The sequence below is a fragment of the Lycium barbarum genome, chromosome 6, assembly GCF_019175385.1.
Source record: "Lycium barbarum isolate Lr01 chromosome 6, ASM1917538v2, whole genome shotgun sequence".
NCBI lineage: Eukaryota > Viridiplantae > Streptophyta > Magnoliopsida > Solanales > Solanaceae > Lycium > Lycium barbarum.
Genome location: NC_083342.1, coordinates 21,775,142 through 21,800,799, shown reverse-complemented (window position 1 = coordinate 21,800,799; position 25,658 = coordinate 21,775,142). Strand labels below are relative to the sequence as shown.

Here is a 25,658-nt window from a genome sequence, read left to right as displayed (position 1 = left end):
AATAATTTATCTCACCCTCTACTTGGAATAACTTATTCCATCTTTTATCCCATATAGATGGGATCGGGTGAAATACCAAAGCAATTATCCCATCAACTAATTATGAAATAATTCTAATATCATGGGACTAATAATCTATTATCATCCTAGCAAACGACCTTATTGCACAAAAGTTAGACTCAGCTTCATTAAACATCATCATCATGTTCTTGACTTCTTGTCATTATTTGGAATTAATTTGACCCCACTAACTGGTGGCACTTGTCTTTTTATGACTCATTCAAGGCTATTATTGATTGAACTTAATTGGTGAAAATTAATAGTGGAAAATTGTTCCAATTAGATTTCTTTATTATTATGAATAGTGGGTGGACTTCAGGTCAATCAAATAAATATATCCCTTTGCTTAAAAGTGATTAATATTTTCTGAAAGGATAATGAACTGAGAAAATATGTTTGATATTTTCGAAACCTTTGTTTGATTTATTGGACTTATGGTTTATGTACAAAAACAAACTCAGTAGTCAATGTAGGAGATAAAAGTTGTTGAAACAAAGTAAACACAATTTTGGCTGTATTATCACCAGGGTCTCATCATGACTATGACGGGTATATTCACGTCACAACATTAATTAAAGGGAAAAGGGGTCGAAAATATCCCTCTATTTTAAAAAAATAATTAAAAATATCCTTCATTATAAATTTGAATAAAAAATACTCCTCTCGTCATTAAAATTTTTAAATATAACCTTGTCTTAACGTAAATCCCAAAATAACTTTATTTCATTTTTAAACCCGCTCTATTTAAATCTGATCCAACTAAATAAAAACCCCCATATGGGTTACCTGCACCTGTGCCAAGTGGCTCCAAATGTAGGACTCGGGAACAAGTTGGTTACATATGAGTTTTTTATGTAATTGAATCGGGTTTAAATGAAGCAAGTTTAAAAATAAAATTGGATTATTTTGGGGGAATTGGAAATTCTCATTAAGATAGGAGTATATTTAAAACCTTTAATGGCGAGAGGAAATTTTTTATTCAAATTTGTAAGAGAGAATATTTTTAGCCTTTTTTCCAAAATTTTCCCTTAATTAAAGTCAAGCAAGATGGAGCTGCTAAATTGGATGAATGAGCCAACTATGAAGGTGATGTTAGAAATAGACAGAATTTTTGAAAAGACAACACTTAGTTACTTATTAATAATTGGGCATCACAATATTTTCAAAGACATATCTACATCCACACATTCTGCTCTTAGCAAGCAAGCCTACTTATGTAATTTTCGTTACAAAAGCAAACGTTGAAGAGTAAAACATACTTTAGTTAGTAGTAGTAACTATGGTAAATTTAGTCTAGCTCTAGCAAGTTTGAGGACTTTCTGAAAATGATGGGCTGTGTCTGGCGGATGGGCCTCAATTATGGGCCTCTCCGGCAGTATCCACCGCCCATCGATAGTTCTCACCATGCCTTTGTTCTCATCTTGCCACCAAAATGGGGGCACGTCATAGTCCTCCTTCAAGAAACTCGAATCCTTGTTCACGAGAGCCACGTCCCTCCCGGTGGCAGAGCAAAACGCCCGGGCCTTGCCATGGTAGCCGTCAACGAGGTGTAAATGGGCCTCAAGGTTGTGTGCACAGCCCAAATCACTAGTGGGCTTGAGAAAAGGAGATTGATGATGGTCCAATTCTAACTCGACCCCAACATGAGCATAACTCCAAGGAAATGAGAGTCTCTCTTCCAATTGCTTTTGGAATTGAAATTTCTCATTTGTAATAATCCCAGGAACTGTTGGCACCATATCATGCACATTTATCACTCTCAAAACTCTAATTCCAAGCTCTTCACACCTTTCTTTAAATTTAAGATTTCCAACCCTACGGCTGCCAAATGTGAAAACTGTGATAGGAATTATTTTAGTGATGGACTTACCACTATGTAAAATGTTCAATTTCATTTCAGCTATGTCATAAGCACTTAACAAAGCCAATGCTGCACCAAGACTATGACCAGTAATTGTAATACTTAGCTCTTCACCTTCGTACTTCTCGATTAATCGATTAATCTCCGCTAAAATTTGTTCGCGAGCAGAAAATGAACAATAGAGACAATTTTTCTCTTTTTGAGTGTACAAATCGAAGAACCCCGTCTCAATCTTGATGTTAGGATCGTCGCGAAAATGAGCCGGGTGCAAAATGGCTTTTAGGTCATGGATCCATTCTAGGTACGTTACCGTGCCACGCCATGCAACGATGATGTCACGACGTCCTAATCGTTTAATTTCTTCTGGATCAGTGGCCACGGCTACGTAGCCCATCCAATTCGCGTGTTGGCTCCAAATGTTACTCATTTTCGATTTTTGGAAGAATTTGGCAAGTTGATATTCGATGTTGCATACAAGTATCTTCTAATTTCGTAACCTTTTTTCACCATGTTGACCTTCTCAAAGAAATGTGATGGTTGGTACTTGCAAGTCCCACAATACTTGGAATGAGGATCATAGTCAAATGAGTCATAACAAGATTGGGCAACTTCACCATAACGAATGATTTCTTTTCTTAGATGAGAATCCATAGGGTCAAGTAAACCTTTCCAATTGTTGCCCCCTTGGATTTCTCTCCACATCTCATGAAGGGGTTTTTTCTCTTCTTCTTCTTCTTCATAATGTTGAGTTTCAATGTCCTCGAAATTTGAAAGAGATGAAGATTTCAAAGATAGTTTTGGTGAAAGTCCATTTTTTGGGAAAGAGAGGTCCTTAGGTTTGATTGTGTTCCTTAATGGAAAAACTTCTCGGCAAGTATGGTTTATTTTGTGTTTGGGATTGGTGAGAGATAATTGAAAGGAAGCCATGATGAATGATGGGATTCTTTTTTGCTCCTCGTGTTTAACGTTATCATATACTGCAAGTGGTAAGTTAGTGGTAGCTACGAGATGAAGTACAAGAGTCTTTAATTTCTTTTTTGAGTGTGGTTGTAGTTGTACCAAGAAAAATGTTTTCTTGGAAATTAATGCTTTTCGAAAAACATATGGGTTTCTTGTTTAATTATGATATTTTATAAGCAAATAGAAAATATTATGTTAAAAACATATATATTGTTGTAAAATATATATATGAATGTCCATATAGCCTAGGTTTTCCACATGTCCTAAATAAGAAAAGCTACATGTACATTTAGTGGCATGTATGAAATGAAGAAAATGAAGCAACACAAGTTTGATTTTAACTCTTGGTGTTGTCATTGATGACTTCATCAAGAGATTTACCATCTCTATAAATAAATGGTTAAGTTCTCAATTTATGAGGAGATATCAACAAGAAGTGAAATATAATTTCTCCCTCCTTTCTACAAAGTTATTAGTTTGCTTCTCTTGTTTATTTCCAATTATATAGTTTTATAACACGTTATCAGCACGAGACTCTGCCATCTTGGGCAAATATTTTGAAAAGATCGAAGAGACATGAGTATCATTTGGAATTTAGCAGAAGTGCAAGATAAGTATCTTACACGATAGTTTATTATTATGTCAAAATTCAATTTTGTGGTATTTGTTTAACCACTACTTTCTCTATTATGAAGTGATTTTATTGAGTAGATTCAAGTTCTACCAAAAAGTTTCGGAGCTTGATACGGCGCACAAGAATCTCTTTGCTACGTAAGTTAACCAAATTGGTTACCAGAGTGGCAAAACAATGAGTTGAAGGTATGTACTATTAATTACTAATAGAAGACAAAGAAAAGTTACTGTATACATGAGCTTGCTTCCAAGAGGTCTCTGGTTTGCACTTACATAAATTTAGATGCAATTAAAATTTGCTCCTGCAGAGCATTATCATTAGATGTGGCAAAATTTCACAAGCTTTATTGTGGTTATATTTATTTATGCCTCAAATTTGTTCCTGAAGAACAATAATGTTAATAGGGATTATGATGTTAATCTCATATTTCTTAATGGATAAATGAGAATTTGGAAGAAATAAATAACCACCAGAAGTGGCAAGCTTGTGATTATAATTGAAGATATGTTTGAGAAGGATTCTCTATATTATATGCCCCGATTTGTTCCTGAAGTAGCAACATCTTAAAAGAAGTTTTAAGCTATCATAAATTGATATGGTTATGACACATTAAAATGATTATGTTTCATTCTTGAAGAATGAGAACTTTTGGTAAATGTTTTAAATACAGATCCATTCCCTGAAGTGAATGTGATGATGTTTAGTAAAGATTATAAATACAGACGTGTTTTTGGCTGTGAAAATATCACGTCTCACCTCCAGAAGAGGTGGAATAATTAGAAAAGATATTCTAAATATTCTATATTTTATTCCTGAAGTAAACAAATCTGCTCCCGAAGTAGCAAACTCTAAAATCTTCTCCGGAAGTAGCAAATTTTGGACTTTACCCCTGAAGCAGTAAAACATTAAACTTTGCTTGACATAGTAAATCTGAAATTTACTTGAAGTAGCAAAACTCTGAAATTTACTCCAGAAGTAGTATATTATCTCCGCCAAAGTTACGTTTCAATCCCTTCTATCCGCAAGCTATGATTAACTACTGGCTTCTTGTTTGCCTATACGTGCTTACCATCCGAAGCCCTTCTGTAATTTCATATCATTTTAATCCTAGTTAACACGTTTTGTTAGTTTCTGGACTTGTATAAATATGACATGTGCTTTTTTTTTTTTTTTTTTTCTTATGGCAAGTATAACACTTCACATGACCATTCATATACTAACAGAAAGTCTAATTTTAAAGTTGTTAGACCAGTTTCAATTTGATGCAAATCTTTTGCGACGTATTTTCTGCCTATTTCTAGTTAATTTTGAGTTGATATGAGGCATATGATTAACTTAAGGCTACTGTTTTGTGGCACAAACTGTATAGGTTAAAGCTACTATGGATAACAGCTACTATGGATAACAGACTTTTAAGAATTGAAAAAAAAAATGGATGTTACATACGGAAATTCTTATTATGAATTTGATCAGATCAAAATATGCTTGTGCAATTTTATTACTATGGATATACTTGAAGTTTATTATAATTTGCTTATCCACAATTGGTATTATGAATTTGCTCATTGACGATGGTGTTAATTATATGCTCGTAATATTTTCATATGTTTATTGTGCTTGAGTAAAATAATGAGCCGCTAAAAATTATGTATAAAGCTCATCTAAATGACCAAGTTTCATTCCCCGAAGTGAATGAAGAAATACCACAACACACCTCCTGAAGAGATAAAATAACAAAGGATCTAGATGTTATTTTGTGGTATGAAGGTCATTGCTGCACGTACCTGTCGTACGTCAAATTATCTTGGATACCTTTATAACGTATCATTCCAAGGGATTTTGTAGAATATTTTCTATTATAACCACATTGATATAGCATTGGTTAGTTGTTATTGATTTTCCTGGAGGAAATAACAAATTCATATATTTTTCTTGATCAAGGATGTAATTTTATGTGGTCACCGCTAAGATACAAAATATTTAGATGTTAATAGCGAATCTCCCTGAAGGAGATATTTGAAATACTGAAGTTTAGAGCATAATGTTTATTGTTAGTTATTTATGAATTTATTATCTTTAAAAATAAATTTGTTTACTGTATTCTTACATGACATCAGAAAGATCATCAAATTCTCTTTCGTGACACCAGCAGTGTCTAAGCAATATTTGGTAGTGCAAAATTAGTGACCAAGGTGTCCAGAAGAGCTTAATTATTTGTGCACAAGAATCATGACCCAGCAATATCCAAACAATATATGATTATGGAAAGCATATTGAAAGCTCCTGAAGAGTTTATCTATTATTATGTCATTCTTCTTGTATCGCAATAAAAAAAATAAAAAAAAATTGTTATGATCGAAATACAAGTTGTAGTAAACCTGAAGTTTACTGATAAAAATGATCAATACTACAAAAGATTAGAAGATTGAATATCTTCAAGTTACTACGGGTAAGAAATATAATATATGAAAGGTTGCCCGATTTGTACTACAAATATAAGCATGATGAATGACATGAACAATAAACCAGAAGTTTATATTGATATAAAATTCATGTCATAGTAAACCAGAAGTTTACTAAAACAAATAGCACATGACATGGTAAACTTGAAGTTTACTAGTATAAATAATTTTATTAGTCAGCATGAGCGATTTGATCATCCCGATTCAAATATGATGTGCAGATTGAGTATTTGACATATACTGAAGAACTAGAAGATTCTTCAATAATTTATTGTTGTTGCTTGTTCTCATGATAAGTTGACTATACTGGCTAAAGTTGGGATTGAGTTCCCTAAATTCTGAAAAAATATAAAAGGTGAATATGGGCCCGTTCACTTGTTATGTGATGTCTTAAATAGATGCATCGATAAGACAGTCACATGTGCGTTTATTGTCAACCTGCAGTTTGACATATGCAAAGTTACTTGCTAAAAAATGATTGAGTTGAGAGCGCAATTTTCAGATTATGTAATCAAGATAATTCATCTTGTGAATGCTAGTTTTTATCCAAGTTGGTTTGGCATTGAATGCCTCCGATAAAAAGCTAAACCATTGCTTATGAGAACAATGCTTCATGTGCTGAATTATGAAAGTGATGAGATCTCAATAATGGAAGTGATGAGATCTCAATAAGTTATGTCATATTGCAAACCGATACAAGATAATATATCGTCGACGATATCTTTGGTACAATATAGCGCAATATTGTAAAAGGTTGTGAGGATCTAAATTTTACGTCTATTAAAGCATGCTAACGTAGAAATTATTATCAAGTGAAATGACGCATCTTGGTAAGTGTAAAGCTTATTGGACATTTTGTTCAGACACCAAAAGATGTCACATATTTAAATAGAAATAGATGTGGTTACAGCCTATCTATATGGATCACTTGAAAATGAAATATACATGAAAATCCCTGAAGGATTTAAGATGCCTGAAGCATGTAGTTCAAAGTCTCGGGAAATGTATTCAATCAGATTACAAAGATCATTGTATGGTTTGAAGCAATCCGGGCGCATGTGGTATAACCGCCTTAGTGAATATTTGTTAAAGAAAGGCTATATAAATGATGCAATTTTCCCATGTGTTTTTATAAAGAAAGTAATATCGGAGTTTGTTGTACTTGTTGTATATGTTGAAGACATAAACCTTATTGGAACTCCTGCAGAGCTCAAAAAGGCAATTGATTATTTAAAGAAGGAATTTGAGATGAAAGATCTTGGAAAGACAAAATTATGCCTTGGTTTGCAAATTGAACATTTGACAAATGACATTTTTGTCCATCAATCTGCCTATACAGAGAAAGTGTTGAAACGATTTTATATGGATGAAGCACATCCATTAAGTACTCCGATGGTTGTTCGATCACTTGATGCGAATAAAGATCTGTTCCGACCTTAAGAAAAGAATGAGGAAATTCTTGGTCCAGAAGTACCATATCTTAGTGCAATTGGTGCATTAATGTATCTTGCCAATACCACAAGGCCTGACATAGCATTTTCAGTTAATGTGTTAGCGAGACATAGTTGTGCTCCTACAAGGAGACACTGGAACGGAATTAAACACATATTGAGGTATCTAAAGGGGACTATCGATTTGGGCTTATTTTATTTTAGCAATTGCAGTCCCGATCTTGTTAGTTATGCCGATGCAGGGTATTTATCTGACCCACATAAAGCTAGATCTCAAACAGGCTATGTATTTATTTGTGGGGGCGCTGCCATATCTTGGCGATCTACAAAGCAGTCTATTGTGGCTACCTCATCAAATCATGCTGAGATAATAGCTATTCATGAAGCGAGCCGTGAAGTTGTGTGGCTGAGGTCAATGATACATCTCATTCGAGAAAAGTGTGGTTTGAAATGTGATAAAATACCCACAATCTTATATGAAGATAATGCAGCATGCATTGCCCAATTGAAAGGAGGATTCATAAAAGGAGATACGACAAAGCACATTTCACCAAAGTTATTCTTCACACACGAGCTCCAAAAGAATGGTGATATCAACGTGCAACAGATTCGTTCAAGTGATAATATGGCTGATTCGTTCACCAAGTCTCTACCAACCGCAACTTTCGAGAAGATGGTGCACAAGATTGGAATGCGAAGACTTAAATATTTGGACTGAAGTTCTCATCAGGGGGAGTTAATACATGTTGTACTCTTTTTTCCATACAAGGTTTTGTCCCACTGGGTTTTTCTTGTAAGGTTTTTAATGAGGCAACCAAAATGTATATTATTAGAAATATGTACTCTTTTTCCTTCACTAGAATTTTTCCCACTGGGGTTTTTTTTTCTAGTAAGGTTTTAACGAGGCATATTATCTATCAATGGATATCCAAGGGGGAGTGTTGTAAAATATATATATGAATGTCCATATAGCCTAGGTTTTCCACATGTCCTAAATAAGAATAGGTACATGTACATTTAGTGGCATGTATGAAATGAAGAAAATGAAGCAACACAAATTTGATTTTAACTCTTGGTGTTGTCATTGATGACTTCATCAAGAGATTTACCATCTCTATAAATAGATGGTTAAGTTCTCAATTTATGAGGAGATATCAACAAGAAGTGAAATACAATTTCTCCCTCCTTTCTACAAAGTTATTAGTTTGCTTCTCTTGTTTATTTCCAATTATATAGTTTTATAACATATATATATATATATATATATATATATATATATATATATATATATATATGGCAAATATTATGGATATGCAGAGTTGGTCAGTGGTGCGAAGACGTAGGGTGAGGTAGGGACCGATGTTTCAGGGATGGGGTGAGTGTTAGGGTTGGGGATGGGGATGAGAAAACCCCTGTGAAATACCCACTTATAGTCATTTTTTTAAAAGAAATTTATTTAAAAAAAATATTTTGTGAAATATCTTGTCAACCAAACATGAAAAAATCGCTACCAAACATACCCTTGGTTTTCAAATACGTCTTTATAAATAATGGGGTATATAGTATGAAGAACATTCCTAAGAGGGAAGAAAATTGAGACATCTAACAACCAACAATAATGCATGATAGTGTTACGATGAAGGTCGACATCTTAAGTTAGATTGTAGAAAACTACTTGGGATTTTACAACCAAGGAAAAAGTTGTAGAAAAAAGAACAAAACGACGAAAAACGCGTGGCACGTAGGAAAGTCTATTATGCTAAATATGGTGTAGATTTTATCTAGTATTGACAGCTGTCTAGTACATTGACTACAAAAGATTACGACGGAAAATAAAACACATTTTACTTTACTACTTATTAAAAGCACGAGTTTGGGACACTTTCGTCGTCCGTTGATAGGCCCCATAAAAAAAATAATTATGGGCCCTATATATATTAAACAACAACAAATGTAAAAAAACAAATTATGGGCCTCATATATATTAAACAATAACTAATATTAAAAAAATAGTGCAAATTAATAATGTCAAAAAAAAAATAAAAAAATACACCCCATATTAAAAAATCAAACAATATTCATGTAATTTTCAAAGTATCTCATTAAGTCAATAATGATGGATTCATTACCACGTGCGTATTCGTAGCAAAGACTAATATAATAAAGTTTTAAATACGGAGCACAAACTACAATGTTATATTAGTAGTAATATATATATATATATATATATATATATATATATATATATATATATATATATATATATATATATATATATATATATATATATGCATAAAAATAATGCAAATTAATAATGTCCAAAAAAAAGTGCACCCCGTATTAAAAAATCAAACAATATTCATGTAATTTCCAAAGTATCTCATTAAGTCAATAATGATGGATTTATTGCCACGTGCGTTTGCTACGTGAATCCCATATTAAAAAAAGTGAATCCCCTATTAAAAAAATAAACAATGTCAAAAAAAAAATGCAGACTTTATATTCATAGCAAACACTAATATAATAAAGTTTTAGATGCGGAGCATAAATTACAATGTTATATCAATCGTGTTTTAAACATAGTATATATATATTATATGCATAAAAATAGTGCAAACTAATAATGTCCAAAAGGGTGGGCCCCATACTAAACAACACCAAGCAATATAAAAAAATAAAAAAAAAAAGAAACTATATAAAGCATGGGTTTAGACCCATGCTTTGTCGTCCGTTGTCCCTTAAAAAAAGGGTGGGTCCCATACTAAATAACACCAAGCAACAAAAAAAAAGGAAGAAAAAAAAGTGGAACTCACCATCTCCGAACTCATGGGAAAAAAAAAAGTGTACCCTATATTATCAAAATCAAGCAATATCCAAAAAAAAAGTGAACCCCATATTAAAAAAAAATATAATGTTAAAAAAAAAGTGTTGGCTTTGTATTCGTAGCAAATACTAATATAATAAAATTTTAGATACGGAGCACAAACTACAATGTTATATTAATCGTATTTTGAACATAATATATGTATATATATTATATGCATAAAAATAGTACAAACTAATAATATCCAACAAAAAAAAGGGTGCAACCCATAAAGGGTGGACCACATACTAAACAACATCAAGCAATATAATAAAAAAAAAAAATTGGAACCCACCATCTCCAAACTCACTGAAAAAAAAAGTGGACCTCATATTAACAAAATCTAGCAATATAAAAAAAATAGTATTTCTTCGTTTAAATAGAAAATAAATTTCTACTTTGTTTCGTTTTAAACATGTAAAATTAATTTAATAATTTGAATTAGAATTATCCAAATCAAAATTTGGTAAAAAGGAAAATAGTTTCCTTTTAAACAAGTCTTCTCTTTTAAAAAATATTAATAAATTTGCCGATTTTATATTCGTAGCAAACATTAATATAATAAAATTTTAAATACGGAGCACAAACTACAATGTTATATTAATCATGTTTTGAATATAATATATATATATATAATCACTATTCAAAGACAACTACATATATATAGATGCACTATAATCCGAAGTGTTGGGCCCGTGCGCAGCACGGGCATAGGCCGTCTAGTCTTCCAAGAATCTTCAATATTTATTTGTGTAATCACATGCGGACCCACCCTATTAGGAAGGGGGTCGCACACCACTAATCTCGAAAAAACATTTTATATATATATGGTGTATACACCGTAAAAAGCGTATATATATTTAAAAGAATCTCTAATATATATCCACTACTTTAGTGCAATTGGTCGTTAGGCCCATTATATCCTTACATGAAACTTGAGTTTGAGCCTGACTATAATAATTGGGAAAACTACATATATATATATATATATATATATATATATATATATATATATATATATATATATATATACATGTTAAAGAGAAATATTTACGAAACGTGATGATAGTTTTTCTTATTTACAAAACATAATGATATATTACGAAACATGACCGATTTTCATATAGTTTTCGTTTTTTTATTTTTTTCAGAAAAATAAAATAATATATATATATATATATATATATATATATATTATATTTTTTTTTAAAAAAAAAAAATTTGGTCAAAGGCTTAAAAAATTATCTCAATTTTTTGTATATGAAAGCTGTATGAAATGTGTATATGTTAGTGAAATTTTTAATATAATTTTCATACACAAAATTGTGAGCGAAAAATTTAAGCCTTGAATATTGTATGAAAGTTGTTACAATGTTGTTGTAGTTGTATTAATTTTCCAGAAACCTAATATGAATTTTATATAAGAAAAATGTGAATGAAATTCTAAGTCTTGAGCGAGATATACACATTTCATACCATTCTCATGCATAAAATTTTGAGCGTAATGTTTAAGCCTTGATCGAGATATACACATTTCATATGTTCTTCATACATAAAATTTGAGTGAACTTTTTAAGCCTTGAGCAAGATATACACATTTCATACACAAAAATGTGAGCAATTATTTTAAATCTTGAATGTTGTATCAAAGTTGTATACAATGTTGTTGTTGTTGTATTTATTTTACAGAAATCTAACATGAACTTTATATACAAAAATATGAGCGAAATTTTAAGACTTGAGCGAGATACAAATTTCATACACATAATTTTGAGCGGATTTTTTAAGCCTTGAACGAGATATACACATTTCATACACTAAATTTTGAGCGAACTTTTTAAGCTTTGAACGAGATATACACATTTCATACATTTTTCATACACTAAAACTATCGTCACGTTTCGTAAATATTTCTCATTAAGATGTATATATACGTAGTTGACCCATAATAATTTAGTTTCTATTTTTTTTTATTGCGTTTGTTTTGTAGATTCTCTACAAATAAATTAGTAAGCCCAAAACTTTTTTTTTTAAATTCTTTAGTCCTCCCTTAAGCGCCCCCCCCCCCCCCCCCCCCAAAAAAAAAAAAAAAAAAAAAAACCCCTCCACACACACACCAAAAAAAAAAAAAAAAGCAGCAGCAGCAACACCAAATCAAATCTTTTCTCCATTCTAAACACATTCTCCTTCTTTCAATGTTGAAGCTTATACTTTATACTATTTTAGGGATAAGGCATCATTACCCCCCTCACCTAGTAGCGTTTTCGCTACGACACATCTTACCTAATGTTTGGTCCTATCACCCCCTAAACTATTTAAAACCGTAATATTTTACCCCCTTAAGGCTGACGTGGCAAGGAGAGTGTGTTTCACTCTCATTGAGAGAGTGAGAAACATACAAAATTCATGTTTTCAGTGTTGTTTTTTTTTTTTTTTTTTTTTTAAATATGGGTTTTAAAAAAAATCAAATTTTCAATTTTTTTTTTAAAAGGGTTTTAAATTTATTTTTTTAAAGAAAATTCAATTTTTTAATTCGCGTTTTCAGTTTTTTTTTTTAAAACAGGTTTTAAAAATAATTTTTTTTAAAAAAAATCAGTTTTTTAATTCACGTTTTCAGATTATTTAAAAAAAAAAAAGGTTTTAAAAATAATTTTTTTAAAAGAAAAATCAGTTTTTTAATTCGCATTTTCAGTTTCTTTCTTTTAAAAAAAAAACGGGTTTCAAAAATAAATTTTTTAAAAGAAAAATCAGTTTTTTAATTCGCGCTTTCAGTTTTTTTTTTTTTTTTTAAAACGGGTTTTAAAAATAATATTTTTAAAAGAAAAATCAGTTTTTTAATTCGCATTTTCAGTTTTTTTTTTTTTTTAAAAAACGGGTTTTAAAAATATTTTTTTTAAAAGAAAAATCAGTTTTTTAATTCGCGTTTTCAGTTTTTTTTTTTTTTTTTTTTTTAAAAACGGGTTTTAAAAATAAAATTTTTAAAAGAAAAATCAGTTTTCTAATTCGCGTTTTCAGTTTTTTTTTTTTTTTAAAGGGGTTTTAAAAATAAATTTTTTAAAAGAAAAATCAGTTTTTTAATTCGCATTTTCAGTTTTTTTTTTTTTAAAAACGGGTTTTAAAAATAAATTTTTTAAAAGAAAAATCAGTTTTTTAATTCGCGTTTTCAGTTTTTATTTTTTTTATTTTTTTTATTTTATTTTAAAAAACGGGTTTTAAAATAAATTTTTTAAAAGAAAAATCAGTTTTTTAATTCACGTTTTCCGTTTTTTTTTTTTTTTTTTTGAAAAAAACGGGTTTTAAAAATAAATTTTTTAAAAGAAAAATCAGTTTTTTATTTTTTTATTCTTAAAAATTGACACGTAAGCTGATTTTTTTTTTTTAAAAAGAAAAGAAATAAATGCACATGTGGCAAGGAGAGTGTATGTCACTTCCCATATGAGAGTGGGCATCAGCGTTTAGGGGGTAAAATATTACGGTTTTAAATAGTTTAGGGGGGTGATAGGATCAAACATTAGGTAAGGTGTGTCGTAGCAAAAACGCTACTAGGTGAGGGGGTAATGATGCTTTATCCCTACTATTTTACTAATACCTTATCATAATTATTAAGTTTTCAAAGAGTTGCACGCAAAATTTTGACAGTAACAATTGACATGTCAATATTAAGGCATTTGGTCCGTAGTGCCCCCTCTGCGTCAAAATCCTGAGTCCGCCTCTGAGTGTAATCACTTGTTAAGACCACAAACTATATCATAAATATTCACAGTCTATGACGACATACCTGAATTACAGAGAAGAAGAGTGCTCTATGAACAACGTATTAGGAATCTTCTGAAGATCTTCACAAAAAGAAGAAAAAAGTTTTTCTATGTTGTATTTTCGTAGAAGGAAGCAGAGGAAACAATTATGTTGGTTTCTTCTGCAGAAACCTTTTTATTTTTCTTGAAGGGATACAAATTTTAGGAACTTTCTGGAAAAATTGTGTCTTTTCACTTTTCCCATTTTATTATAATAATATATAAAAAACATATTATATATATTTACTTATTTGGACATGGATCTGGGTTGACCCACATGGGTGACCCAAATCCAAATTTCCAACTTGCAATAATCATTTTCGTAAAACAAAAACAAAGGCATTATTATTTATTTATTATATGCTAGAAAGCCCTGAGATTTTCAGGTCTCAATCACAAATTAAGAATTGAGAAATAATGGTTGCTGGTGGATGTAGGTCTAGTAATCAGACTGTATAAACATATTTCTCGTCATAGCTATATCGGAAAAGGTCCAAAAATACCCCTAACGTATGGGAAATGGCTCACAAATACCCTCCATCCATCTATTGGTCCAAAAATACCCTTCCATCCACCTATTTGGTCCAAAAATACCCCCAACCTATTTTTTTGGCTCAAGAATACCCCTCAAACGAAAAAAATTTAATTATTTTCCTATTTCGTTTTTATATAAATGAAATACAAATATATATATCCCATTTCATTGGTGTGTATATATGTATTCCTATTTCGTTTTTATATAAACGAAATGAAAATAAAATTATTTTTCTATTTTTTTATATAAACGAAATACAAAAATACAAAAAAAATTATTTTCATTTTTAGTTTTTTAATAAACGAAATACAATTTTTTTTTTTAATATTTCGTAGATATACCAACGAAATGCAAAATATATATATATATATTTTCCAATTTCGTTTTTATATGAACGAAATTTTTAAAAAAAATTATCCTATTTCGTTTTTTAATACACGAAATGCAAAAAAAATAAAATATAATTTCCTATTTCGTTTTTTATTCACGAAATGCAAAAAAAAAAAAAAAATCAGTTTCGTTCATATTTGTTGATTAATTCACGAAATACAAAAAAAAAAATTGTTGCATTTCGTTGATTAACTGACGAAATGCAAAAAAAAAAAAAAAAATTGTTGCATTTCGCTACAAGTGTAAATGGGTGGGGTTTAATTTTTAAATTAAATAATATATGTGTCCAATCAAAACAAGCCACGTGGCATCTTAAAATTGAAAAAATACCATCAAAATTAGGGTGTTAGTTTGAGGGGTATTCTTGAGCCAAAAAAATAGGTTGGGGGTATTTTTGGACCAATAGATGGATGAAGGGTATTTGTGAGCCATTTCCCATACGTTAGGGGTATTTTTGGACCTTTTCTGTAGTTATATATGTCGCTGACGATTAGTTATCAAATTGCATATTAACCACAAACTTCAATCTTAATACGTTGATTATCCAAAAATCTTAAAATTTGGTGTTGCATGTAACGAACCAAATTCTTATCACGTCTAACAACTTGTATTAATTCAAACACAGTAGCAATACAATAGCAATTCTGGAAATAACAATAGAAATCTGACTGAAATACAAAGGTTAAAAAGAAGGAGATGAGAATCAGAGATACTGAGAATAGGGATGAGAAGAAACAGACTTTGAGTTTAAACTCAACAATATTCGCATAACCGATTACTTCTAAAATGACGCCATTTATCAACCTGAATCGCTAACAAGGCCACTTAATTTGATATTGGGCTGCTTTACTAATACTGGACCAGGCCCATTCATAACATTGCATGTCTAGAATCGTTCATGTAAAGGAAAACTATGCTACTAAAATTAAAAATAAACCAACATGCAATAAAAAAGAATAAAATATTTCAATCAACAATTTTCAATAGTTATTATACAGAGATAATACATTCATAACTTTTTAACCTTAGCAGTGCGATTTAACTTGTTATGCAGTAACAACTTGCTCTTTCTTCTTATTGTCAAACTGGAAGGAGAGGGAGAGAGAGAATATTACTACTACCCGTGGAAACATTCCTACCAGTTCTTTTTAGGGTGTGTCAAGGAAAAATGTTTTCCGTAAAATTGTTTTTCACGAAAATAAATGTGTTTCTTATTTATGTCTTTCATTCGGTACGTAAGAAAAAAAATTATCCCAAAAACATTTGTATATAAATAATTAATCTAGGAAAATACTATGGAGGTTGGGGTTGAGTAATAGTTGTGGTGAGAGGTGGATGTGTGTGGGTGGGTGGGTTGGGGGGGGGGGGGTAACGACCTGTTTGGTCGTTATGCACGTTTTGACCATTTTACCCCCGTTGACCCCTCCCCTAGCCCCTTTAGAGTGCTTTTGACCCGTGGGGATGGGCGGCACTATTCTCGAGGTCATCGGACGAGTTTTGGTAGGATTGCAGGAAATTAGAACTTTAAAGTGAAAAATGATTGACCAATAGTTGACTTTTGGGTAAACAGACCTTTTTCGGAATTCTGTCGATTCCATGAGGTCCGGAGGGTCGATTATGACTTGGTGGGATGATTGGTTTGGTTCCTGAGGCATTGGGGAGCGTTTTGTACCCTTGGTTGGAAACTTGATTTTGGCTATTTGGGGGTTGAACGAGTCAACACGACTTGCGTTGGGAATTTCGAGGGCACGGTTGAGTTCGTAGTGCATTTTTACATGTGTTTGCATATTTAGTGTTACATCCGACATTTTTCGCTTATTCGAAAAATTCAAGATAAATTGACTTGTGATGAATAAGGCCACAATTGGACCTTACTTGGTATGAATGTGTAGGTCATGAATTCAATGGTGTGGAATTACAAAAGGTGGCCAAGGGCAAAATTGGAATTTTGGAAACTTGCCTTATGAATTACAAGATGTAACCACCAATTTGGGCTCAACAAAATTAATAAAACAAGGCCCAAAAGGGAAGGCCCAACCAGCCATGCTATGTAAAAAAAGGGGCCCAAGTCCATGATTTTAATTAGGTAATATTATATATGGTTATACATATCCATAGAAGGTTCAAGAAAGCAAGAAAAATCAAGAAATAGAGAACAAGACCATTTCGGGTTTGAGAGGAGAAAAAGAAAGAAAAGAAAGAAAATTCTTGGAGCCTAATCCTTGAGTTTAAAATTCAATTCTTGTGGGAATACTACTAAGTCCAAAGTCCTCTACAACTTGGTACAATTAGTTTGGTAAGAGGACAAGTTTAGTGCAAAGTGAAGAACTTGAAGAAAGGTAAGGATTTTATGCTTTTGTTATGTTATGGAAGGTATATGTATGTTGTAGTATGTGTGAATGAATGAAAAACATGGAAATTTTGTGTGTTGAAAAGTATGCTTGTTGGCCGAATACATGTCTTGGATGATTTGAATTCATGTTGTAATTTAGTTGTAGTATGGTGGAAATTGTATTAGAAATGGAAGTGGAATGAATTAGTGAAAATTGAAGAATGTAGGAGGTGGCCGTGTGGTATTGTTAGGTGTTGATGGAGTATGAATTTGATCTTGTTTGTATGTTAAGTATGTTATGGTGAAGTGAATGGAAAGATAACAATCTTTATTGTCTTGGAAAAATGGTTATCAAGTTGTTGTAGGAAAGTATGCAACTTTGTTATGATTTATGTAAAAATGGAAATGAATGTATCAAGAGGCAAATTATGATTATTGTTGATGAATTTGGAAGATGGAAATGTATAATGAACTTGTATGTTGAAGGTTAGGAAAATTGGAAAAGTAGTGGCTTAATGGAGAGTTTGAATGTTTCCATATCTTATGTATATTGTGTGAAAATGGTATGATATGCCTTCGACGTATGTTGTAATGGTTTTGTTGGATGATGAATATGAAAATGATAAGTTTGGTTTGGAAATGTAAGTTTGAAACGAAAGATGTTTCGTTATGTCGAAAGATGGCTAGTGATGCCATAGTGTATGTTTTAATGTCTATTGTTGTTTTGATGTCATTCTGGGTTGTTGTGTTAATGAATTGAGCCGAGCTAAGTCTCGGGGATGTCTTATATACAGAGGAAATGCTGCCGAAATTTCGGTAGGCAAGTATGTGTTAAGTTGGATTATTGAAAAGTTTGAAACTAACAAATGGTAAACTTGACCATTTCTAGATTTTTGACGAAATTGGGATTGACGCCAAGCGAGCGTAAGGCGCTATCGAGGTATGTGAAGCATTCCCCTATGTTCCTAGGCATGTTCTGGATGTGGTAGGCTCGGCCGCGAGCCTTAAGTACGACTCCGTTCCCCGGAATTTGAGACGGAAAACCGCTCCAATTCCTTCAATTCAATTGAAGCTATTTTCTTACAAATTGCCTTTAAAGTGAATTTTTGTACAAAACTTCCTTAAACGGAGTCGGAACACTTCCAAACGACTATGGATGACCTCATAAGGTCTATTAGCAATATTTTACCTATGTAGCCTCGAGTTGGTCCGAGGTGGGCCCACAAGGCCCGATATCTTCTGTAAAATTTTAAATATTTCCGTTTTGGTCCGATTTTCCCTAAAAACTTCTGGACTATTATTTTGTGTATGATATGGTTATTTTTGTGTAATTTATACAACATGATTTCTGAACATCTGAGAATCCAATTCTGATAATAATCAGTCGTGCCTTCCCAACTAGGATATAGGCGCGTACTATGCATACTATCCGAATATTCTGATTTTGGCTCGCCGTTTGGCACGCTTCAGTTTGATTGAGTCTGTATGTAAGTAGTTTCTCATTTATCGGTTCGTGTCTGTCTCAATGCATTCTTTCACTGCGACCCGGGCCAGGTTCTGTTATCGTGCATATTTCTCTACATTGTTCACCGCGTCCCTCGGCGTGCAGGCCAAGATCTGTATGTCTGTATGATATTATGATCTGTGTATGGGGATGGCGGCCAGGATGGCATATGATCTGATCTGATTCTGTCTGTCCACCGCGTCCCGTACTAAGAGGGCCGGGTTCTGTTTACCGCGCCCCCAGACAGGGCCGGGATCTGTATGTCTGTATGCATGTGCCATCAGTATGTATATAAGCACATGCCTCTGTATGATTCTGTATGATTCAGTATGACTCTGCACTACTCTGCATGCATAATTCTGTCAGGTATACTTCTGTCTGTCCGTCTGAACTACGACTATGTCTGTATGTCCGTATGGATTCTGACTCTGTATGTCCGTATGGATTCTGATTTGGTACGTCTGTATGGGTTCCGATTCTGTACGTCTGTATGGATACTGATTCTGCTCGTCTGTCCGGATTATGATTCCGTCTGTTTGTCCGAACCATAATTCTGTTTATCTGTATGGACCACGATTCTGTATGTCTGTCTGGATCATGACTCTGTCCGTCCGTCTGATTTATGGTTCTGTCCGTTATGTTTCTGTGACTCCGGTTCGGACTATGATTGTATCTGTTATGTTTCTGCTTTACATACTCGGTACATTTTCCGTACTTACCCCCGTTCTTCGGGGGCTGCGCTACATGCCCGCAGGTACAGACGCACCAGGTGATACGCCGCCAGCGTAGGTTTCTGACTCTGCTGTTTGAAGAGCTCCTTCGATCCGGAGCATATACTTTTGGTATATATCTTCTGTTTTCCGTATGTTCTGTATGTATGGAAATTCTGGGTACGGCGGGGCCCTGTCCCATCATATGATTCTGTATGTCTGTAGAGGCCTGTAGATAGATGTGTGGGTTACGGGTTTCGTCTGTATGTTAGCCTTATCGGCTTATATGTAAAAGTCTGCATGTTCAGGTATATATATATATGTTTGCGCGCGTGCCGTATCTGTATCGGCCTACTTCTGTAATATCCGTTTGAAAAAATAAAATAAAAATCTGTACGATACGAAATTCGGTCAGGTAGGTATGTACGGGTACCCAGCTAGGGTGCCAGTCGCGGCCCACGGGGTTGGGTCGTGACATTTAGTTCATATCTGGGAGGTCTTGGATGGATGTCGGGACTTTGGGTGAACTTGGAGAAAATTAGATTTTTTTGGTTTTCTGAGGTGTCGCTTCTGCGACGGGTTGGTCGCGTCTGCAGGCCTACCCAGGTGAGGCTTGGTCTGCAGATACGAGCCGCTAAGTCATTAATGAGATCCGCCTTAGCGGACGAGTATCCGCCGAGGTGGGATCTCGTAGGCGGACCCTTGTTCCGTGTAAGCGGAGATCGCTGAATCAGAAAATTTATAGTTTTTCCATTTCAAACCATTCCTTTTTCATTCACTAAATTGAAACCTAGAGAGTTCAAAAGTGTGAATTGAGGAGCATTAAGGGTTGAATCTTCATTGGGTGAGTTGACTTTTACTTCCTTGTGTTTTATTTAATATTTAAGCTTGGATTCTATGGTGGGATTAGGAGGTTTAGTTGGAAAGAAAGGTTGTAGACTCTAAGTTGATATCATGAATCATATGCTTGAAAGTGAGTTCTGATTGGAAAATCTTGTTAACCTAGTCATGAAATACTTGGGATAATTAGATACTAAGTTGAATCTATCTTAATTTCATGGATTATGGATATGGAAAGTTAGGGTTTCTTTCTAAATTGGGGGTTTTGATTAAAGGATGAAATTGATGATTATTTGAGTTTAAATTAGTAATTGGGGAATGGTATTGAACTTCTTAAGCGTTGGGTAACAGATGTTTACTTTCAATTCCTATTTTTGCCCTTATGGGCTCGTTTCCTCTTTAAAAGGGTTATTTTCGATTTGAATAGTATTGCAGCAATTTAGGTGTCATTGATCTCCGTTTCTAATGTAGATTACATTGTTGAATAGACTTCGAACATTCAGAAGCTCGTCGAAAAGGCAAGGCTTTTGTTGGATAGTTTGTGGTACTCACTCGACATTGAGGTAGGTTACGTTTACCTATTGGTTAGACTCCAATTAGTGAAGCATATGTAGGAGTTAGATATTGACAGGGAAAGCATGTTAGGCCTTCAGGTATGGTGTGGTGGTGAAATCCTATTAGGTTGGTTCTGTTGTTGTTTATGGGTTTGTCGCCTTATTGTTATGATTGGGCTTGTCGCCTTATTTGCTATTATGTCACTTGTGTATGGATTCATCTTTCTCTTGTTAGGTCACATATCATGGGAAAACAAAAAAGATAATGAGATCAGACTTGAATCGTGATGCGTACTTATGATAAGACCTGGATGAGATCTTGATTATGATTTACTGTTGATTAAGATATCATGCATGGCATACATCCTCATTTCATATGATACATTGATATGAACTGTGACTTGGTACTGATGATGATATGTGAGAAAGTGGAACATCCGAGGTCTTTGCTGGATTGTGTAAAAGAGAGATGAGAATCCATGATCCAAGATTGTTATTGGAGCGGAATGCGTTGTACTCACTGCTCGAGGTTTCTTACCGGGATGAGATTAATTGTTACCGGAGCGGCATGTGTGTACGGTACGAACAATTGGCCATTGCATTGCATCACATATGCATTTAGAGTTACATCTATTCTTCACATCTTGATTTTGTACATGGCACTTGATATTTTGTATAATCTTATTTTGAATTGGTTCGTGAGTGTGCTTGATTGCTTACATGTCTACTTGTTGATTTCTTTGTTCATATATGTGAACAAATTATTGTCGACCTATGATACCTACCAGTACATAGTGTTTGTACTGATACTAGCTTGCTATAATCTTTTCTGAGTGCAGAGTTAATCACAGGATCCACGTCAGGCTCTCGTGAGTGATTCCCGAGGCAGTCCTATTTGGAGATCCAGGATGAGCCAATGCCATAACTGCAGCCCGAGTTTCCAATCATCTTATTATCTGTCTATTGCCTTTCAGACATTTATTTCTTTTATGCGTATGAGCTTGCATGGCAATTCAGACTTGTAGTATTTAGTAGCTCTTGTACTTTAACAGACTAGATTCCCTGGGGATGATGTAGTTCTTATTTCACACTTATTCTATCATATATATGCTAAGACTGCTTAAAATATTTGTATTTCCTTTCTATATATGAATGTTGAATAAGCGAAGGGTTCGTATACCAGGGGGTTTAGCGTAGATGCCTGCTTGACCTACTAGTTGGATCGTGCCAAGTTGGTATCAGAGCCCAATGTTTCCGGTCTTATAAGTACAAGAGCATGTCTAACAAAGTCCTACAGATCGGTACGATGAGCTCTGTACTTATCTGCGAGAGGCTATAGAACATTTACGAAATTTTCCATTCTTTCATTCCTTTCGTGCTACTTTATTCAAATTGGTATCTAGGATGTTCAAATTAGCATTTGACTTCACTTTTATTCTCTCACACATGGTGAGGACCTGTGCTACTATTACGAGGGATGAGGTGCCCTGTTACACCTTGGAAATTTCGTGTCAGTTTATGAATATACTAGCGTAAGCCTAATGTGGACATGAAGCCCTTATAAGGTTAAGAAAGGTATTTGATAATTGTAAGTGTATACCTTAAGGTTCCAGAGTCATATGAGGCAATGGAAGCAAGTTTGTCGGTGAAAGTTGAGGTTGAGTCATGTTTGGAAAGATTTCATATCATGTGAGCTACACATTTCTTAGCATCACTTTGAGGGAGAGATATAGAGCCCCTTGGATGGTTAATGAAGTTCTATACAAGTGCCAAGGAGGTTCCATAAGTATTGGAGGTCGAACGAATCGAAAAGAATGCATTTCTGCAAAATCGGGAAAAATGGGCAGTGTGCGGTCGCACACTCAGTATGCTGAGCCGCATATTGGTCGCCAACTTGCCTAATTGGCTGGACTCACTGCCCAAAATCATCCCCAAGCTGAGGATGGAGTGTGCGGCTGCATACTCATCGCAAAATGGGACCGGGGGGGGGGGGGGGAGGGGGTGATTTTGCCACCTTTTTAAATCCCAAATGACCCCAACTTCATTTCCAACTTTCTACACTTATTTACCTATATTTATAGAGACTTCTTGAGAGCTCTTGAAGGTTTCCTAACACTCCACACCTTTCCATATCATCTACAGAGAGAATCAACACCAACATCTCAAGATAAATCCATGGAGAGTGATGGTTCTTGCTTCATTTCAAAATTGTGGTGAAATTGGTCTTGAAGAGAGAGTTGAGTAAGGTGAAATTCTACTATTATAAGGTATGTTCTTCACCCTATTAATATGATTGATTTTATATAAAGGTTTAGTAACTCTTAGTGAGGAGGAAATCTAAAGCGGTGAAGCTATAAGTGTTGAAGTGAAGAAGATGAACTTGAAAAGGGGATTTTGGATAAATTTGAGATTGAATTGAATATAGTTCTTTGATTATGATATTATGGATGTTGTTATTGTTGTTTGGGAGCTATTTTATGATATGATGGAAATTGATAAAAGAGGAGAAGTGCTGCCCAAATTTTGTTAGCTCGTTAAGTTATGCTAGTTGAACTTAAGGGTGTTTTCAAGATTTAACTTGGTTATGAATCCTCTTAAATGTAGATTTTGCGGGCTTTGGAGGAAACATAATAGTTAAGAAGACGTGAAGGTATGTAAGGCTAACCCTTTCTTTCAAAAGGCATGATTCTTATGTTATGTACCAATACATGCTATCCATATTACTCTTACTCCTAAAAATACTAGAAGTCTATCATTCTCAAGAATCTCACATTTAGTGATACCAAAGCCTAAAGTCTAGATGTTCTCATGATATGGTTGCGCTTATTATATAACTCTTGATTACGTTCATTATAATTGGCCTCATCTTATGCTATTGTTCCTTCAAAGTGAGACATGACAGTGATGATGATTATGATAATGGATTCAATTCTAGAAATGCCAAGGTTTGAAGTTCTTAATATTCTCATGATACCATTGAGTTTGTCATATGATTATCGATTGTATTCATTATTGTTGATCCTATCTTATAATAGTTGTTCTTCCAAGGTGGGATATGACGATGATGATTCCATAACAGAAATCGGAGGGTTACTGACCTTACGTCACTCCGATAGAGTAGTAACACTTTGTTTGGGCTCTCGTGCATGCTTTATATATATATATTCTTACACCGCGCCGTGCTATAGCCGGCCGGGCATACATATAGATATACACACCATTGCAATGAGCAGCTTATGATATTGTCCCAGATGTGGGGTATATGGATCGGGCTGCACGTTCCGCAGCAATATATATAATGATGATATGATATATGGATTGGCCTGCACGTTCCGCAGCAATATATATATATATATATATATATATATATATATATATATATATATATATAGAGAGAGAGAGAGAGAGAGAGAGAGAGTTTTGAAAGGATAAATTAAGCATGCAAGATATCCGCCTTGAGAGGCAATCAGATATACAAGTTATCTATTTATCTCATGTTTCTCCTTTCTTTATTTTGTTATTGTTCATGCTTTACGTACTCAGTACAATAGTCGTACTGACGTCCTTTCTTGTGAACGCTGCGTTCATGCCCGCAGGTAGACAGACAGACGGATTTGACCCTTAGGAGCTTCATCAGCGGAGTCTTAGGAGCGTTCCACTTATTTCGGAGCCGTAGTCTGTTGGTATTTTCCTTTTATGTATTTATTGGGCATGGCGGGGTCCTGTCCTGTCCTTATGGTTTCCAGTACTCTATATAGAGGCTCGTAGACATGTGTGGATAGCTAGAAGTTTCATAACCTCATCGGTGTATATTTTGCATATCATTTTTGTAGCCTTGCTGGTTTGTGTATACATAAATAGGTATAATTGTTTATGATCTTATTTATGATTTGTTTTCGAGAATTCATGCCCGCACAGATTATGGTAATTTTGAGTTAGCCAAGTGGTCCACCGAGACATGGTTATATGAAGCAGATTGAGTGGTGCTCGGTAGGTTAGCTCCGGGTACCCGTCATGGCCTTCCGATTGGGTCGTGATATGCCCGAGCCCTGCCCGAGCCCGCTACTAGGGATGGAGCATGAGGACGAGCGAGACACCGTGGCCTTGGCAGAGGCCGTGGTGCAACACCAGCCAGGAGCAGGGCCTTTGCGGTTGGTCAGAGACGAGCCAAATCCTTATCTCCAGAGCCAGAGCTTCAGCATAAGCACGAGCGCATAGATGAGGGAGAGCTCGGACCAGCCCTAGCTCAGCCCAATGTGATTGGTACTCCTGTACTTTTGGGTACCATGGTCTGTATACTACACTATCTTGATGATTTGCACGCAGTGGGTGGCCTTCCAGCCACTCTAGGGGGGTCTCAAACTAGAGCGGGAGCGTTGACTCCCGAGCAGGGCCAGACTCACGAGATGCAGCATGGTACTGCTATTGCTCCCCGTATTAACGAGATACCAGCATTTGCATGTGCTCCTAAGCCTGTTGCCAATACAGCTACGACTACTAGGGATCAGGAGTTATTCACCAGATTTATTAAGATGGAGCCGCTAAAGACAGCTGAGGATGCCTATGAGTTTATCGTTGAAAGTCATGAGAGGTTGTAGAACATAGGTATTGTTGATTCACATGGATTTGATTATGTGTCCTATAGGTTGTGTAGATGTGGTGGAGGTCCTTTATCGAGTGTTAGCCAACTGAGTCGCCTCTATAGTCT

General features: G+C 34.2%; 1 protein-coding gene across 1 annotated transcript; it reads right to left on the bottom strand.

Moving 5' to 3' along the window:
* Positions 1-1,168: 1,168 nt before the first annotated feature.
* Positions 1,169-2,963, bottom strand: LOC132599631 (phospholipase A1-Igamma3, chloroplastic). Its single transcript, XM_060312938.1, is given in 2 exon segments — positions 1,169-2,368; positions 2,371-2,963. Coding segments are annotated over 2 exon segments (1,509 nt in total). The 5' UTR covers positions 2,849-2,963; the 3' UTR covers positions 1,169-1,337.
* Between the last annotated feature and the right edge of the window lie 22,695 nt (positions 2,964-25,658).